The 19545-nt window shown below is 35.8% G+C and overlaps 1 protein-coding gene across 2 annotated transcripts in view; it reads left to right on the top strand.

The window, feature by feature from the left end:
• CACNA2D1 (calcium voltage-gated channel auxiliary subunit alpha2delta 1) overlaps positions 1 to 19545 on the top strand; it is a 389241-nt gene that overhangs the window by 359352 nt on the left and 10344 nt on the right. For both annotated transcript variants that reach the window (XM_081102325.1, XM_081102324.1), the window contains exons 28-38: positions 606 to 709; positions 1518 to 1604; positions 3056 to 3123; positions 3480 to 3518; positions 5211 to 5282; positions 6194 to 6346; positions 6433 to 6485; positions 8212 to 8267; positions 8965 to 9094; positions 10923 to 11032; positions 12339 to 12421. In XM_081102325.1, the coding sequence (XP_080958451.1) occupies positions 606 to 709; positions 1518 to 1604; positions 3056 to 3123; positions 3480 to 3518; positions 5211 to 5282; positions 6194 to 6346; positions 6433 to 6485; positions 8212 to 8267; positions 8965 to 9094; positions 10923 to 11032; positions 12339 to 12421 (955 nt within the window). The remainder of the gene's footprint in view (positions 1 to 605; positions 710 to 1517; positions 1605 to 3055; positions 3124 to 3479; positions 3519 to 5210; positions 5283 to 6193; positions 6347 to 6432; positions 6486 to 8211; positions 8268 to 8964; positions 9095 to 10922; positions 11033 to 12338; positions 12422 to 19545) is intronic.

Below are 19545 nucleotides of genomic sequence, written 5' to 3'. Positions count from 1 at the left end.
TCATTACTGTATGAGGAAGCCATTCTTCAGAGACACTGATCATTATTCATACATTAAATTGTAATCATTGTTTAAAGTATTTACATTACAAAATATTTCATTTCTTTAAAAATGCTATATGATTCTTCAGTAATGTATTTGCTTATCATATATATTACATAATTTAAGATATTTTAAAAACATATTTCTCTTTGTACAAACTAACCTAGTCAAATGAACATAATGGTTATAGCCTATGGACTGTATTTGAATAGCACTTCATTGTTTTCACTGTACTTCAATGAATCTTACCTCTGTTTACCTTCAGAACAGTCTATAAAGTGGGCTGGGCAGGCTTATTAATATTAATTGACCTATTAACTGACTTGTCCAGAATTACCTAGTTTCCTAATGGCAGAGTAAAACCTAGGAGACAGTTTTTTCTACAAATTTAATGCTGATGTATTGCTTAATAATGAGTATCATATACCCCATCAATTACCATTGACTTGCTTGGGCTTACCAGAGATGTAGACATATCTGTAAATTTTGGTTTTGTTCACAAAGGGAAAAGTAGGTTATCAGGTAAATTAAAGACTAAAAATGATGAGCCATTTCCTCCTTAGGGCTGGAGAAAATTGGCAAGAAAATCCAGAAACCTATGAGGACAGCTTCTATAAAAGGAGTCTTGATAATGATAACTATGTTTTCACTGCTCCCTACTTTAACAGTAAGTATTTCTTGGAATTTAGCTTTTATAATTAAAAAATAATGAATTGTTGCTACTACTTGCATTACTCCCCCAAAATATAAGTTACTTGCTCAGAATAGTCATTATTAAGTACACACGATATGCTGACATTGGAAAGACAGAAGCATCTATTTAACTGAGGTAAAATGCACATACAGGAAACAGTCATCCAGTAATGTAGAAGCAGCTTATCTGCAGGCATGCATAATACTAGAAACATGTAGATAAGCCTTTATTTCACAAACTGAAAATATAATGAAGAATGTTTAATTTTTAAAAATGTAATTTACTGCACTCTAATTAGTTTGTTAAATATATTAAGTATAGGAATTAATAGTAGCCATATTTTAAAATATTTTATTGTTATTTCCCACAAATTTTCTAATTGAATTACTCAGCCTCTCTGGGGATAGATATTATTTATCCTCATTTTCACAAATGGGAAACTGAAGTTCAGAAAATATTAGAGTTTTTTCCAGGGACATTATCTTCTAAAAATTCAAAGGCAGTTTGAGAATCTAATATCAATCTTTCCACTTCAGCTGCCTTTCCGATATTTTAGCAAATGTCATGAAGCAGAGGTTTGGCATGCACCCATTGCATTGTGGAATGCATGAGGCCAAGCTGAATAGTTCACATCCCAAAGGCAATTAATGCAAACCAATTCATGGACACTCCAATTACCCTGGCATATAGCATATACCTGTGCTAGATTAGTCATGTATTAAAAGAAATTCAATATTATTTGATTTATCTAGATAGGTCTTTTTTCCACTTTTTTTTTTAGAAAGTGGACCTGGTGCTTATGAATCAGGCATTATGGTAAGCAAAGCGGTAGAAATATATATCCAAGGAAAGCTTCTTAAACCTGCAGGTAAGCATATATATATATATAAATATATATTATATAGCTACACATGACCAATATTAATGTGACCTAATATTTATATTTAAAAAAAATGGGCAATGCTTATCAGAAAGTTTCAACCAAAATACAGACAGACAAATGTTTTAAAAAATAAAATACAATCACTTCTCTTTGAGGTTGGGGATAAAATTAAGTTGGTAGTATATAGAGTTGAGGAATTTTCTAAGAAGTGTATATGTTTATATGCTGTTGGCACAAATTTGTGGAGTCAATTTAGTGTCATATGTAAAAATTCTAAACGCTGGATTGGAATTTGGACTTCTCGAGCAATCCCACCTGAGAAGTCCAACCTGAAAGACACTTAAGAATATGCGAAAGGATGCATGGCCAAAGAGGTGAATATTTGTAATGATGTGAACATGGACAGTTTAGTTTCCGTTATTGGGGTGAAAAGATAAGTTATGGCATAACTATGCAATAAAAAGTATTAGGTAAGGATCCATTTTTTAAAAACCTTCCAATAAAGTAGGTTGAAAATAACTTTTTTTGTTGTTAAAAGAAATCAAACAAAACAATTTGTAAAACTGAAGATTAATGGGAATTGGAAGGAGGTTGGAATGAGTAGATAATAATGTAACAATTATTATTTTTTCATTGTATGATTCAATGTTGTTTGTCCATTTCAAAGAGCATGCGTTAGGCCACCGGGGAAGGTTCATAAATTGCCTTCCTCCTCCTGAGGGCAGTTTTTTCCCTCAGTGGCTCAACGACATAGTTAGATTCACTCCATCACTTCCTAACCAATACACCCTTCCTTCACTTGCTCAGGTGCTTTTATTCACTGAATTATCTCTCAGACACTTTATCATTCTTCCACTCACTCAACCGTTCATCTTCTCATCTAGTCACTCTTCAGCCAACATTTCTTCATTGCCTATTGCATACATTGCATTGGCCAGGTTAGGAAAGCCTCCTAAGACATTCTATTTGAATGGCCTTATATTTATAAGGCTATTCTTAATACTATCACATTTTTTAGCTTACCAGCTATATTAGTTAATTGGCCAGGTTGTGGCAAATGAATAAGCTGTTTTGTGAATATAAGTGAAGTTTATGTGATAGATGAAGAGCTATCAGCATTACTTCTTAATGCAAACCCCAAGAAATATCTCTATAACAAACATTATATTCAATGCTATTATATAAATTACCTAAATTATCATGTAGCAAATATTTATTGCAGCTAACTAAAATTACAGTCTTTTAAATTAATTCAAATAAACTTTTCAATGTATAGCTGAAATTAAATTAATTTCTTTTAGATTTCCTTTAAATCTCAAGAAACTTACACTTGCCTGCTCAGGAATTTTCAAATATGAGAAGAAAAATTGATATATGAGAATAATAGGTATATTTTTTAAAGATGTATGTCCATTTTTCTTTTACATATTTTTCAGTTGTTGGAATTAAAATTGATGTAAATTCATGGATAGAGAATTTCACCAAAACATCAATCAGGGATCCGGTAAGATATATATATTTTTAAGTTATTTTACTATGTACTTACTCTCAAATGTAAAAAAGTTAAAAGTAAAATCTTATACAGAGGCTAAATTTTCAGTGCCACTACACTGAAACTTTTTTTTCAAAGATTTTAAAAATCGATTAATAAAAAAAATGTAATGTTATCGTTTGAAATGGTAGTGTAGATAAGTATTGCTATTTTCTAAAGATAAAATAATTCTCTTTTTTATGGGCTAGGCTGATATTTAATCTTTTATACTAAATTATTTTGATTTATAATTGCAACATAGTAATAATATAATACAATTAAAATTCAGTTTTACAAAATGTGGTAATAATTGTAATTTTGTCTTTCAGTGTGCTGGTCCAGTTTGTGACTGCAAAAGAAACAGTGATGTAAGAAAACTCTTTAAAATAAACATTTTAACTGTAATTTTATTAAAAATATATTTTATTGATTTTTTTACGGAGAGGAAGGGAGAGGGATAGAGTTAGAAATATCAATGAGAGAGAAACATCGATCAGCTGCCTCCTGCACACTCCCCACTGGGGATGTGCCCGCAACCAAGGTACATGCCCTTGACCGGAATCGAACCCGGGACCCCTCAGTCCTCAGGCGGACGCTCCATCCACTGAGCCAAACCGGCCAGGGCTTAACTATAATTTTTTATTGTTACTCTTGCTAAGATTTTATGATTAAAAAAAGATGCAGGAAATTTTAATTAAGTGCTAAAAAATTAACTATGAAGTTGTGAACCACTTTAAATCCTATTTTTAAAAAGATTATTATATTATGGGAAATTATAATAAAGGCATATCTATATGGACTGTATTCTCTTCTATCTCAATTCTGTTAGATTCTTTGTACCTATGAAACTTTACCGCTATTCCTGGGTGGGCCTTTTCTAACCAAGGTATACTTTCTACTTATCCATGCAGGCTTCCCTCATCTTTTGCATTTCCTCTAAGTTTATTCCACACTGTATTTACAATGATGAGAAATTGTTTTTTTAACTAAACCTAAGGATTATATAATTTATTATGAAGTTCCACTAACATGGATTGAATTTTACATTGCCTTCTATTTTATTTGTGTTTGAGAGTTTGTGTGTTGAAAGCAAATGTGGACTTTTTTTGTTCAAAAGCTGAAGATGCTTTAAGGATGATACTAGATAAACTATTCCAAAAAATGAATAAGGAAGGATGAATTCCACTCTTCTGGTCATTTTATCTGTGTGTATATTTCCCAAGGAAGCAAGGGGGGTATATCATCTGATCACTTCTAGTCATCAAAATTATGTCAATAATTTATTTTTGTAGTGTATCCATTTTATAGAGAGTTTGTAAACATTGATTATGGGAACTATTTTTTTGGAGCAAAGGTTTTGGCAAGCTGCTTCCACAGTAGGAAAATGGAATGCCCATGTCCCCAACTCTGAAAACAGTATTTCAAATTGTTGTTTTTATATAATAAAAACTAGTAAACTGATTCATGCATTTACACATGATTTCAATTAGGTGGGAATTTATGCTATATTTTAGGATTAATGACTTTTTTCTGTCACAGGCATTTCTTTTTTTGCTTTTAAATTTTAAATGATCCAACCCAGTATTTATAAATATAGCTCTAAATATCCCAAGACTGCTCCTTTTTTAAGTCTATGAAACACGATGACTAAAATTCATTTAAAAATATTTTCTATCAAATCTTAAACATGTGCTTAAAATAAGAAAATAATTATACATTATTAAATATTTTGATATATTCAATTTACCGAATGATTCAGATGATTTTTGGAGTGGCAAAAAGATTATTTCTGATTTGTTCTTATGATTTGTTAAGACTAAGTTGACAGTTTTAACTGGATTGATAGTGGTGGAATATCAAGCCCTGGGGTTTGATATGAATCTATGCAGGCCCTTAATTTATTTAATCAGAATCCCTTGAGGATGTGTGTCCAAGAGAAGACATAATCATTGGAATTTTTCTCCTAGTTGTTGTTATAATCATCTACATGTATGGACGTAATGATAGTATAACCTTATAATCTTTCTAAAATGTGTTAACTGTTATTTTTATTTTTATAGGTAATGGATTGTGTGATTCTAGATGATGGTGGCTTTCTTTTAATGGCAAATCATGATGATTATACTAATCAGGTATGTACCTTAAAGTGAAAAGGAACTAAGGTTTCCAAAGTATATTTTCCTAGATCAACATTACAAAACTCCTTCATACCATAATAGAAATTGATGAGTTGTTTTATTTTTGTTATAAATTTTAAAATGCTTAATATGATATAAATCATTAAGATATGATCCAGAATATAGCTTTCCTTATGTTTGTTAGTTGAGTTTACTTTCTAGTACTCAAATTAAAACATATAGTTAAGGATCTTAACATGATATAAACTATTTTTTATATTTGATCTCTCAGAAATGTAGAATAGTCACATGTATTAAATACTTATCAGTTGATAGTGTCTAACTTAATATATGGCTGCTTTGAAACAGAAGTTTCTAATCCCAAATTTGTAAATTGCTAATTGCTTCACAGAAGATTTTGAACAAAGTAGAATTTTTTGTCAACTAATTTCATTTCTGAGTCTACATTTGTGGCTTCTCTTAAAAGAAAAAGAAGGAAAAGATCTCTCAACGATGACCATTTTTCCTAACAATGTTTATGGGCTGGAGTTTAGGATTAAACTTCAGGGTAACCCTCTAATACCTTGGAAGTTGCTCCTGTGGTTGGGGCTCACTCCAGTTCATCACAGTCCCTACAAATTTCTTTCTCAAGTCCCATCCATTTTTCTTATTTGTGCTATGTTTCTCATCTTCAGGAGGCATTTGGTTGTCCTTAATGCTGAATAAATTGTTTCCATTCCTTCTACAGATATCACACAGAGCTTTTGAGTACTGAATTAAGCTCATTTGCGTTCTTTTGGAATGCCAGATCTGGTTTTAAAACTTCTAATTTTAGTACACGATTCTTTGTATTATTTCTTTTCACTCTACTGATTCACGTATTAATATTTGACTTTAGTTTGCAACTATTATTTTTTTCTGTGCAGATTGGAAGATTTTTTGGCGAGATTGACCCAAGTTTGATGAGACATCTGGTTAATATATCAGTCTATGCTTTTAACAAATCCTACGATTATCAGTCGGTGTGTGAGCCTGGTGCTGCCCCAAAACAAGGAGCAGGGCATCGCTCGGCATACGTGGTCAGTGATCGCCCAGTCACCCCTCCCTCCCCAAGAGACACTCAGTGTGGATGAAAGCACTGACTCTTTTATTTTATATTTTCCAGCCATCAATAGCTGACATATTACATATTGGCTGGTGGGCGACAGCTGCTGCCTGGTAAGTCAAAATTCTATTTTTATTGGTAAGGAGAGAAAGATGTAAATAGTAAATAATGTGATGAAAACATGGATTTTTGTGACATGTAAATAATAATTATGGGAATTTTTTTATTCCCAATAACACATATTGGCAATATGTATTTATAAATAGTCCTTCTAAGTGATCCATGTAAAGCTGTTACAATCATTCCGTGTTTTTTTTTTGTTTTTTTTTTTATGAAAACAATGTTATGCTCATGCAAGCGCCAGCCTTTCCAGAAGCTTATTTTTCCTATGGGAACTTTGAAACTCTTCATTTGTGTGTCTTCCTTATAGGATACTCAATTCCTTAAATTGTAGGTGTTTTTTTTATCTCTTCTATCTATTGCATTCTGTATTCCAGTTGGATTTCTTCATCCATCAAATTCCTGACATAATGACTCCTCTTTCCACCCCTTTACTGTTCATACAAAGGCTGGCATAGTTTTAAAGGAATCAATCATCTTGCTGAAATGGATCTAATTCTTTCTTTTCACTGAATCCAACCTCCTTCACCCCCTCACCTAACCTGCCACCTATGTAAATGAGACATTTAAACTGCTTAGTGAGGCACTGTGGGAAGTCTGAAAGATCAAATTTGTCATTGGTTCTGCTTAGTCAAGTAACTGCAACTCCTGTTGTGTCTGGGATCCATTCCCTCCCTCCCTTCCTTCCTCACTGTCACTATATTTCTTTTTTATCAATGCCCAGCTGTGTATTGTCCTAGCCTTATTCCAGGAAGGTTAATCTCTATGTTCATTTGATATTCAGGCTTTCCCAGCTAAAATTAGATTATAAAGTAGCAAAGATTTTTGAATAAAAAAATGCATTATTTTGGGGAAACAAATTTGTAAAAATTGGTGCTTTCTGTTGTGAAAATGAGATTTCTAAATCTCATATTGAGCCCTAGCTGGTTTGGCTCAATTAATAGAGTGTCGACCTGTGGACTGAAGGGTCCCGAGTTGGATTCTGGTCAAGGGCACATGCCCGGGTTGTGGGCTCAATCCCCAGTAGGGGGCGTGCAGGAGGCAGCCAATCAATAATTCTCTCTCATCATTGATTCTGAAATACTTGATTGCCTTTATGTTATTTTCTGGCCAGAATATCTCACCACCACTTTTTTTTTTTTAACACTAAACTCAGTTCCAAATAACTCTATACTAACATTTGGCTCAATTGTCCTTTATTTGAAAATTGAAATGTTCTATATGCCACACATACACATATATATACATATCCACTGTGTATTTAAAAATATACTCTATATTATAAAGTAAATAGTTTATAAACCCATGGCACAAAGTCATTTTTGTTTTTTATGCTTCTTCTTCTACCACAGAGCTTTAAAAACTAAAAGAAGGAGAAAATACTGACTGTGAAACCTGTACATTGGAATACTGATATTCTCCTGCTAGACTTACCACTTCTCCACAATCTCATTTCATATTATATCTCCTCACACATGTATCCCTCATTTGGTCCTACACACCCTGAATTCTTCAACAGAAATAATGTATAATGTTTTGTACAATTTAAGGATACTTATATAAAAAGCTTCTAAACTTTTTATTAACAAATTCTTAATATTTTCCTGAAAGGTAAAAAAAAATGTGTTTATAAAAAAAATTTTCTCACATTTTTATTATATAATTTATAAAGGAAAATATGTAGATTTTAATCAATAATTACTCATATTTAAAATTTAGGTCTATTCTACAGCAGTTTATCTTGAGTTTGACTTTTCCCCGGCTTCTGGAGGCAGGTAAGTAAATGCTCAGATATCCTATATAATAAAAGGCTAATATGCAAATCGACCAAACAGTGGAATGACCAGTCACTATGACACACACTGACCACCAGGGGGAAGACACTCAATGCAGGAGCTGCCCCCTGGTGGTCAGTGCGCTTCCACAGAGGGAGCGCCAAAAGCCAAGCTCATGGCTAGGAAGCGCAGCAGCAGTGGCGGGAGCCTCTCCTGCCTCCACGGCAGCACTGAGGATGTCCAACTGACAGCTTAGGCCCTAGGCCATCAGTCAGACATCCCCCGAGGGCTCCCGGGCTGCAAGAGGGCACAGGCTGAGGGACAATCCCCTGAGTGCATGAATTTCGTGCACCAGGCCTCTAGTTGTCATAATAATTAAAATATTTTTGGGTGTACTGAATTTAACAAACTCAGAGTGTGTGATAGAAAGAGAATCACCCATTTGACACTTATAGGTTCAAATCTATTTGTCAAAACTTTCCTCTCTCATTGGCTCTATTTTGTAGCTGTTATATATTTGAATTAATTTTTTCCATTGAAAAAATTGTTGGGCAACTATTAAGGGCTACCACTATATTACTAGCAGTAAACAGCCAATCATGGTGCCTGCCCTTTTGCAGTTTTCTCCGTGAGAAAGGAAGGCTCTGGGGACTGCCTACCATGTCCCTTCCTAATGGTGGTCTTCGTTTCCCCACAGTTGATGTGGAAGATGAGGACTTTACAGCCTCTATATCAAAGCAGAGTTGCATTACTGAACAAACGCAGTATTTCTTTGATAATGATAGTAAGTCATTCAGTGGTGTATTAGACTGCGGAAACTGTTCCAGGTAATTTTTCTTCCTCATTTCTGGATCAAAGAAATTGTGTTCACTTTATAGTCATTACAGGAAATAATAGAGATTGTTGTTGTTTGAGTCAGAGAGATATGGATAACTGTTTTAAAATGAAAACATCAGAAATTATCATTTTTAAATTTAATTCTTACTTAGATAAGTTATAGTCCCTTCAACTCTAATAAATGTTCTAGAAAAAAATACCCACTTGTAGGTAGAATAGAGAAATGATATTTGTGTATTTTTTGTCAAAAGTAACTCATATTAAAATGTTTAGAGAAATTTGCAGAATCATTCATTCTAATAAGATTAGGGTTAATTATATCAGTAATTCCAAGGCAGACGGATGATATTTTTTACATTTAAACTATTTTCAGGGGTGTGTATTCTAATTCAAAACTGGGAGAAAATATTTCCAAAGGTCAAGGTTAATGTTAGTCATCACCAGTATCCATAAAAAATCTTGAAGCATTTTTGAAAGAGATGGAGAATTTAGTTTGGTTGTAATGGGATAGAGGCAAAGTGGGGATTTTTGGTTTTCAGAGGAGAGTGATAATCCATGTCACAGGTCTGCTGAGAACGGAGCAGAAAGGCAGAGTTGGGATACTTTGTTTTTAGAGACTGCGGGCTGGTTATTTGAGAAGAAATGTTAACATAGAGAAGAGAAAATACAAGGAGATGAGGTAATCTGAGCACAGAAAAGGGCTGGAATTGTTAGTTGCTAGGGATTCAAAATAGATGTTTAGAACAGTTAAAAATATTTTCAGGGATGGGTTAACTGAAACTAGCATGAATTTTTAATAAGCATGTTCAATATGATTCGATGACTTTATTTAGCTAAGCTTTATGTTCTGGGAGGAGGTAGAGGGTATGAAAAGGAGAAGAAAGGGGAGGACAGTCAGGCACGGACTCAGTAAAAAGCAGACCTCCTTGTTGAGAGATGAGTGCATTAGGCTCTCCTCTATCAGTGTCATCCGGCACATCGGAAAGAGCTTCAGAATCCCTTGTCCTTTCATTAATTGACGTGCAGTATAGCACTGTGTGCTTTAAAATGGCTAATTTAAATTGCATAGATAATCAAGATATTAGAATGAATCGCAGAAAAGCCCCACTTTTTAAAAAATAGATAATCTTATAGAAATTACTCTTTAACGACAGAGTTACTGATTGCTAAAGAAGTGGGAAAAAAAACACACAACAAAACACTTCATGGAATTTAAAGCTCTTGACTTTCTCTATATGTGTGTTTCCAGTTCAGTAGTTAATATTAAAATGTTGTGCCTCAGTCACATTTCAGGTGCTCAATAGCCTTATTGTCTATCATATTGCATAAAGCAAAAAAACATTTCCATCATCACAGAAAGTTTACTGATCTAGTCTTTACTCTGCCATTAGCTTGGGCAAGATGATTAGCCATATCTGTAGTCTGAGTTTTCTTATGTGTAAAATAAGGTAACTATGGCTTATTTCCAGTGATTAATACCACAATTCCTTAAACATGTAAAATAAAACATTTTTTCTATGAGTTTCAACAATTTAATAGTGCTAATTTTGCACTGAGAACTAACATTTTTAAACATGCTTAAAACATTTTTGCATTTTTTTTGCATTCATTTGAGAGAGGTAAGAGGTGCAGACTAAGACATAAAACACAGTAACCTATCTTCTAAACTCATTCTCCTTCTGTTTTATTGTTTATGTTTATGATACTTTGTATTTCAAGATGTGATATCATTTTAATGTGTTAAGAATCTTTGAATATTTTTATTTCTTTTTCCCAAAAGATACAGTTCTGTTATTTTTTAAAATATTTACTTTGCAGGATCTTTCATGTAGAAAAACTTATGAACACCAACTTGGTATTCATAATGGTTGAGAGCAAAGGGACTTGTCCCTGTGACACACGACTGCTCATACAAGCGGAGCAGACTTGTATCCTTTGACATCAGAGATGTTTGGAAGGGAAAGCCATCTTGAAATAATGAGTTTTTAACCTCGTCATGTTGTTTAGTCATGTTGTTTATGCCCGTCAAAAGAAAAATATTATAGAGTGATCACCGCACAGGAAGAAGGGACCCCTCACGCGAAATTTGTTTTGCATGTCAAGGCTGATGTTGCTATACATGCACCAAAAGAATGTGAAAGGTTTCTTACTCACAGAATGAAGTTTGGTGGAGAGAGCAGTGCAGATTCCCAAGTAGATCAGAAAATGGCCTGAGAGAGCTGGGAGGAGCAACTGTCTGGGTTAGGCAGCAGTGCCAACGGAGGGAGCATTCCACTCCGGCTTTCCTGATCGCCTAGATGTGGGGTAGAAGGAAAGGGAGCATTGTGGCTTGAAAGCTGTCAATAGTCAATAATGCAAAATGCAGTCAGATATGGTATATGCATCCAATGGAACACCATTCATTCTTAAAAAAGGAAACCCTGTCATATACTACAACTGCCAAAACTACTTCTAGTGGCAAACATGCAAAATGGCATGCAATGGCTATTAAGCACTTATGCAGAGGTTCTGTAGAGCGCCTATCCTATATAATAAGAGAGGGAGATGCTAATTAGTCATGACCGGTATGCAAATTGACCATCACTCTAACACACAAGATGGCCTGCAGGGGAGGGGTTAGGCGTCAATCAGGCTGGCAGGCAGAAGTGGTTAGGGGCAATCAGGCAGGCGAGCCATTGGGAGCCAGCAGTCCTGGATTGTGAGAGGGATGTCCCAGTTTGGAGAGGGTGCAGACTGGGCTGAGGGACACCCCCCCGAGTGCACAGATTTCATGCACCAGGCCTCTAGTGTGTGTGTGTGTGTATTTATTTATTTATTTTTATTTTTTTCAAAAACAGCAGGGGCAAATGCTAAAATAGTTCTCACCTATGTTTAGAATTGACATTTACCAGTATTATTAGAAGTTGGTTTTGTCTATCTTTGCACCCAGGTTCTCCCCTGTACTGTTTTATAAGTATGACCCTGTCTTATACTCTGCATCATTCATCCACTTTTATGTGCCAGGGACCATATATGGTCAGAATTGAAAAAGTTGATCTCTTCACACAGCCTCTAGTCTGACAAGAAAAATTTGTGGCAGTTTAATTCCTTAAATCCCAAGTACTTGAACTGGTTGTGCTGGGTTAGAGTAATGACATAGGTAACTCTTACTTGCTTTGAGAAATAAATATATTGCATTTTCTTTATTTGTGTGTGGGGGGAAGTAATTTCATATTCCTTAACAAGTTTCTTTAGCTGATGGTCCTGATCCTTGTGACATGGTTAAGCAACCCAGATACCGAAAGGGGCCTGACGTCTGCTTTGATAACAATGACTTGGTAAGACCAAATGTTTACTGTATTAAAATACTTTATCTCAATGGTCCTTGTCCTCAAGTACTTAAAGAGCCATAGTGTTTCTCGTTAACATGATGTACTTTCTGGTAAATAGATTTTTCATTTCAATATTTTTCATGGTTAGAATAAGCTTACCAGTTGCTTCTTCTATCTGTCCTTCCCACAGAAATTGTACTTTCAAACACAATTCCAATCAATTCACTGATAACCCACCATTACAAATCTGATGATTTTAAAGACTTTCATGGACAGTAAATGTTATGTATGGTATATGAGTTGTCTACCTTCATTTATATTCCAACCTTGAAGATATAAAAGTTATTTTTATTAATTTGGTTTTATTCAGGGTATTTAAAAACCTGTTAAACAGCTATTATCTAATTGTTTTATAATTCTTTTTTTTTTACATGGTTTCTGATTCTGTCATAGATTAGATTTATATTATTTCTCTTAACTATTCTTATATTGTTTGAAATTAGACCAGGTCAATTACACAGGGTTAAGTTGATAACATATTAAATGTGCTTTGTAAAATTTTATTTAACAAACTGCTAATATTCCTATAGGTCAGCTGTCTTCCTCTAACACTATTCTCACTGTGTCGGTAATCAGCTTTATGCTTTTAAAATTATTTTAGTTAAGAAACTTTATTCTCAAGCATAAAGGTTACAAAATGCCTGTCCACTTTCAAAAATTAATTTTAAATATAACATTCAATTCTCTGATTCTTCAAGGTGTGCCTTTGCATTTAGTGGTTTGCACACAGAGACCATTATTATCTTTGGCCCTAATTTTAGAATATAATAATTCCTATCATTTACTGATTGATGTGTATTTATAGAGGTTTTTATTTATTTAGAGTAGACTTGCCTACTATGTACTTAAGCATTTCCATAAATACATGTTATGCAATTAGATAATTTAAATTATAATTGGTGCAAAGAAGAAAATCTGGAGAATAAGGCTAAAAAAGCAAGATGTTTTAGCAAGTATATCTCTGACCCTTCCCTTTGATGGGGAAATGATTCAGAATTGCTAATTGTTCTTTTTCATTTTACCCAGTTAGAATTTTAAAAAATTCAGATATGGGGACTTATTGTTTTATCTACTACACCTTCAGGAGCTTTGCCCTTGTCAAATCATTCCCCAAAGAATGTTGTATGTGGGCCCAAGGGTAGTATCGCTCATCAGCTATTTACCATCAAAGACTGAGGTTAAATTCCTTCAGATGAACTTTAAAGATCATATAAAATCCCTGTTACTCAAAAATATTTTTACCCTATGAAGCTCTATATTTTGATCAAGGCATTAAAAAGGTTTAAGACAGAAAATGTTCAAATTCCTATAAATTATATAGTGGATTGTGGGTGAAAGTACAACTCTTGCTCTGTAGCTTAATGTGCTAATAGTGTCTGTGTTTCCTTAGCAGTGGACTATCTCAGTGATGCTTATTTGCAATGGTCACTGTGAATCTGCTCTGGATGGAGGCTCCATAAACTGCTAACTGCCAGCAAATTGCATGAGATCTCATCCTGTATGTCTTCTTTTCTGTGTTTTCTTTCTTTTTTCCTGTTCTTGCTACTTTGCCTGTTATTAATAGGATCAACTTATATGCACAACGAGTCGTGCCTGTACCATGATGTCCGCTCCTATCTTCATTTTACTGCAAGTTTTCATGTGGTGTGGATGGTCAGTCACTCTCTAATTTTTCTTTGTTTTTGTGTTTGGCTCGAAATTTAAAAAAAATAATCCATATCCCTAAATGTCCTGAAACCAGGTTATTAAAATACCAGTACTAATTATAAATAGCTAATTTCAAATGTTGCATAAGTTTCTAATCTTCAACTGAACATAACATTCTATATTTATTTAAAAATCAGTATTTTCTCAGTTTTTTTTTTAAAAAGTCAATGTGGAAAAAAAATTATATAAGCTTCATGATGTCTCAATTTTACTAAAGAGAAATACCTTAAGGACAATTACTAGAGCTGGTCATCTCAATTTAATCATTACTTAATAATTCAATCATTCTACTTTTTTTCTTTTTTAAACAACTTTTTAGATATTTACTACCAAAATTTTGATGCTCTTACTGTATAAGTGCTCCCAATTTCATTTTACTTAAATATCACTTACATTATCTAGGGCAAAATAATCATTATTTATTAACCTTTTGCCATTTACTGAATTACATAATCAATGTAACTAAATAGATGTTTTAGGGCCTGAGTTTGTGTTCAGGGTTTTATTTATAGTTTTGCAGTTTCTTTTCTGATGGCCTTGATTCACCATGATTATTATTACTAGAACCACTTTGGTTGTGTTTGTTCTTTCATCATTGTTGTCCAGGTAGTCATTGATTAGGAAACCACTAGATGGAGATGTGGCCATTACTATGGATGGAGTGAGCTTATCAGAGGGAAAAGGGAGTAGCAGGAGGATATTTAGAAAACAACTGCATTTGTTCTGGGATAATAATGGAATTTTTTTTTGCTGTGAAAACCAAGTGAAGAAACCTATCTGGTTTAAATACTAAAAAAAATACCAAAATTGAATTATCTCTCTGTATGAACATTTTAAAAAATATGTCATTATTCCCTTACCCTGGCTGGTGTTGTTCAGTTGGTTAAGCATCATCCCATGCACCAGAAATCATCGGCTCTATTCCTAGTCAGGATACATTCCCTGGTTGAGGGCGATCCTCAGTAGGGGGCATGTAGGGTTTTTTTTAATAAGTAACTGAAAAGTGAAAATAGGAATGAGGAATTCTCAGTGTATCTTTTTAAGATTCCTTTGAGAGACATCCCTGGAAAAAATCTACTAAAATTACTCTATTGTGTGTGTGTATATTCTAGATAGATAGATATTTAGATATATATAATATTAGCACTGTATAATCTGTCATACTGAAATAAGGTACCAATCTCTTATTTTCTACTATAGTAATCTTTTAAAAAATCAGACTTGATTGATCTGGTCATGATGTTAGTGGGAGTTTGGTCGCTTTAAAACAGAGAAATGCTGAAGTTCCACCCATACCAGTGCATTTGTGATTTGGAATGTTTTTAGAATATAGCTCATAATTTACTTGCATGGAATAATTTCAAGTCTTGGTAAATGTAGTTGTCCATGCAAAATGCATGAGAAAGCATGATCAGGACACTGAAGAGGCAGATTTTTTAGTGTGAATCAACTTACAGATTTCAGGGACTCCAAATAACTTATCTAAACTACCACCTTGCAGGCTAAAACAGACATATATCATCACACAGGGGAAATGAGCCCCCACCCTCCTCAAAAAACAAACACACATTTGAAAATAAAGAAAATGGATTCAAGCCAGAGAGAATATTTTTCTTTCCATAATACCTTTCTAGGATAATTTTTACATTAATAAGAATTTCTTTGGTAAACATATCTTTAATGAATTAATGGGTCTTGTTTGTGGTCTAATTTTCTGTTCCATCAAAAACCAAAGAACTTATAAGCATATATGCATGGCCTAGGGTGGGGTTGGAGATGGGTGAAGGGGGGAAAATAGGGGACATCTGTAATACTCTTGACAATTTAAAAAAAAAAAAAAAAGCAGCCGAAACCGGTTTGGCTCAGTGGATAGAGCGTCGCCCTGCAGACTGAAAGGTCCCGGGTTCGATTCCGGTTAAGGGCATGTACCTGGGTTGCGGGCACATCCCCAGTAGGAGATGTGCAGGAGGCAGCTGATCGATGTTTCTCTCTCATCGATGTTTCTAACTCTCTATCTCTCTACCTTCCTCTCTGTAAAAAATCAATAAAATATATTTTAAAAAAGAAAGGCAGAAGAATAACATGAAAAAAAAATACCACTTAAGTAAAACTTAGGAGACACTCCTGGTATAAGGACAAGCTTTAAGTTAGTATTTTGTGTTTGTAACTAATCAATATATGTGCTACTTTACTGAGTACCTAATCTTAAGTACTTACTCGTGAGATATTTGAGGTATGTATAAATTAAAAAATTATTTTCAATTGAAATGTAATTAAGAACCCTGTTTTTAATCTGGTAACCCTACCTACAGGGAAAAGTATCTGAACAAAGAGAAGAATGAGTACAAAAGTCCCGAGATAGTAAACACCTTCACCTCTTGCAGAAACAGCCAGTGTTATCAGAGCAGAATGCGTGGTGAGGGCGAGGAGAAGAGTACAGGAGGGTGAAACTGGAAAGACAGCCAAGTCCCAGACCATACGATGCTCTGCCGAGAAATTTTGCTCTAAGAGCGATAAGAAATTTCAAGAAAGGGAGTGAAATGATTTGATGTCTGGTTTTGAGAAGATTGCTTTATGAGAAAAGATCATAAAAGGACAAGAGTAGAAGCAATGAGGCAGCCTTGCAGGAGTCTAGGCAAGAAGTGATGGTGACTTAGACATGAGAAGTAGTAGGTTTGGGGATATATTTTGAAGCTAGAAGACATGCTGATGGATTAGACTTGATAAAAAGGGAGGAAACACAGATGACTTGTCTGACCTGATCCATTACTCCTAAATGTGTCATTTAGAAAAATAATGTTTTGGGGCAAGCTTGATATCTTTCTGAGCCCATATAAGAGTAGAGGTGGTAGAGATCAATGAATGTGGAGGTCAGAGGAGAATTTAGGGCGAAAGATATAAAAATGTGAGTAATTGAGATGCTGGTCCAAAGTGGTGACATAGTGAGCCCCAAGACACACCAAACCTACACCTATAAACCGAAATTCCTTCTGAAAAAAATCAGCTGAGTGACCTCTATACTTTGGATGAACAAGAAACAGTCACATTGAAATGGGTAGGAAATGCTGAGACATACTATCACCATAAATCTCACACCTGGCACATCAACCTAAAATCAGGAGGCAACTCACAACTCCCAGGTTCTTCCTGAAGACGGAAGGGTTTCGACTGAACATCTAGCACCTCAACTTTTAAGATTTCCACCTGACGATGAGCCCCCAAAACACCTAGCTCTCAAAGTCATTAGGGGCTTGCATCATGAGACCCACAAGACCATAGCAAACAAAGGAAAAGTTTTTAATGGGCCCATGAGGGCTCACTACGACCATCCTCCCAGGGCTCAGAGAAAAGAGAGCAGCCAGAAATGCCTTCCCCCAGTCTTTCCCTGCCAGAGGATATTTGCATTCTTTAAAAGCTCTTGCCTGAGAGTAAATCCTCTAATTTAGCACATATTTAGGAGTTGACTGTGGTCCTCCCTGAAAGGCTGGACACAAGTAGGCGATGCCTCCATGCTCATCCTCCGACCCACTCCAGGTCTCTGGTATCTGTTTGAGAAGATTTTTGAACATATCTGGCACCTTGGCTTATCAACCACCACTCTAAGAATGCACCCCTTTATCACTTGGCTCTAGTGGCCAGCACAGCTGGCATTCACAGGTAATATAGGACTGTAGCAAACAGTTCTTAACCAGTTGTCCTTCCAGAGCTCAGTGTAGAGGGAGCTACCAGAAATGCCCATCTCCAAGCCTTTCCTGAAAGGCTTGCATATTTTAAAAGATGCTTACTTTTGCTTCAGCCTCCAAGCAGCCTGAATCTGGGTGTAATGGATTCCTCCCCCACTCCTCCCAATCCCCTCAGCCCCCACCCCAGGACAATGTGCTCAACATCACTCACTATTCATCAGGGAAATACAAATCAAAACCACAATGAGATACCATCTCACACCTGTTGGAATGGCTTCATCAAGAAGATGAGCAACAATAAGTGCAGACAAAGATGTGAGAAAAGGGAACCTTTGTACACTGTTGGATGAAATATAAATTGGTACAACTAGTATGGAAAACAATAGGGAGGTTTCTCAAATAATTAACACTGGAATATTTTTTAGCTATGAGAAAGGAGGACATTCTGCCATTCTTCATAACATGGTTAGACCTGGAGCATATTATGCTAAGTGAGGTAAGTCAGACAGAAAAAGACAAGCACTTTGTACGATATCACTTATATGTGGAACCTTATGAAAAAGCACTTTGTGTGATATCACTTATATGTGAAACCTTAAAAAAAATTGTAAAAACAGAATGGTAGCTATCAGAGTATGGATAGGGGGGGGAGGGAATAGAACAGTCCTTGTTCAAGGGTACAAAGAACAAGTAGTAAATAAGTCCTAGATATCTAATGCACAGTACAATGAATATACATAATAGCATCCTATCTAATAAAAGAGAAACATGGTAATTAGCGTACGACTGCTACCCTTCCCATTGGCTAATCAGGGCAATATGCAAATTAACTGCAAGCCAAGATGGCAGCCGGCAGCCAGGCAGCTTGAAACTAACATGAGGCTTGCTTGCTTCAGTGATGGAGGACTCCAACGTTCTCCACCTATCGCTGCAGGCCTCTGAGCTGCAACTCTAAGTAACTATGTTACAAATATAGAAGCTAAACAAAACCCCAGAAACCTGCTTTAGTCGGCTTCAGCCAGCAGCATCGCAACATTGTTTCAAATACAGAAGGTAAACAAAGGCCAGAAACCTGCTTTCAGCAGCGGAGGCCTAAGAGCTGGAGCCAAGCCTCAAAGCTAAAGCTGGCCCAGAATAAAAAAAAAAAAAAAAAGAAAGAAAGAAAGGAGCGGTTGGGAGCTTCAGTTACCCGCCAGCCTGAAAACAGCCCTCAGCCCGTCACCCAGACTGGCCAAGCACCCCAGTGGGGACCCCCACCCTGAATGGTGTGTGACCAGCTGCAAACAGCCATCATCCCCTCACCCAGGCTGGCCAGGCACCCCAGTGAGGACCCCCATCCTGATCCAGGACACCCTTCAGGGCAAACCAGCCGGCACCCACCCATGCAGCAGGCCTCTATCCTATATAGTAAAAGGGTAATATGCCTCCCAGCACCAGGATCAGTGGAGCTGTGAGGCCTCCCGGCACCGGGATCAGTGTGACATGGGGCAGCGCCCAAACCCCTTGATCACCCTGCGGCTCTGTGTGTGACAGGGGGCGGGGCCACAACCTCCTTATCAGCCCTGCTCTGTTCGTGACAGGGGAAGGCGCCCCAACCCCCTGATCAGCCCTGCTCTGTGCCTGATAGGGGGGAGCTCCCCAAACCCCTGATCGCTCTGTGTGTGACAGGGTATGGCGCCC

The sequence above is a fragment of the Myotis nattereri genome (assembly GCF_964212035.1).
Source record: "Myotis nattereri genome assembly, chromosome: 11".
In the NCBI taxonomy this organism is placed as follows: Eukaryota; Metazoa; Chordata; class Mammalia; order Chiroptera; family Vespertilionidae; genus Myotis; species Myotis nattereri.
Note: the sequence above shows the minus strand (reverse complement) of the source record. Positions and strands in the feature narration are given on the sequence as shown.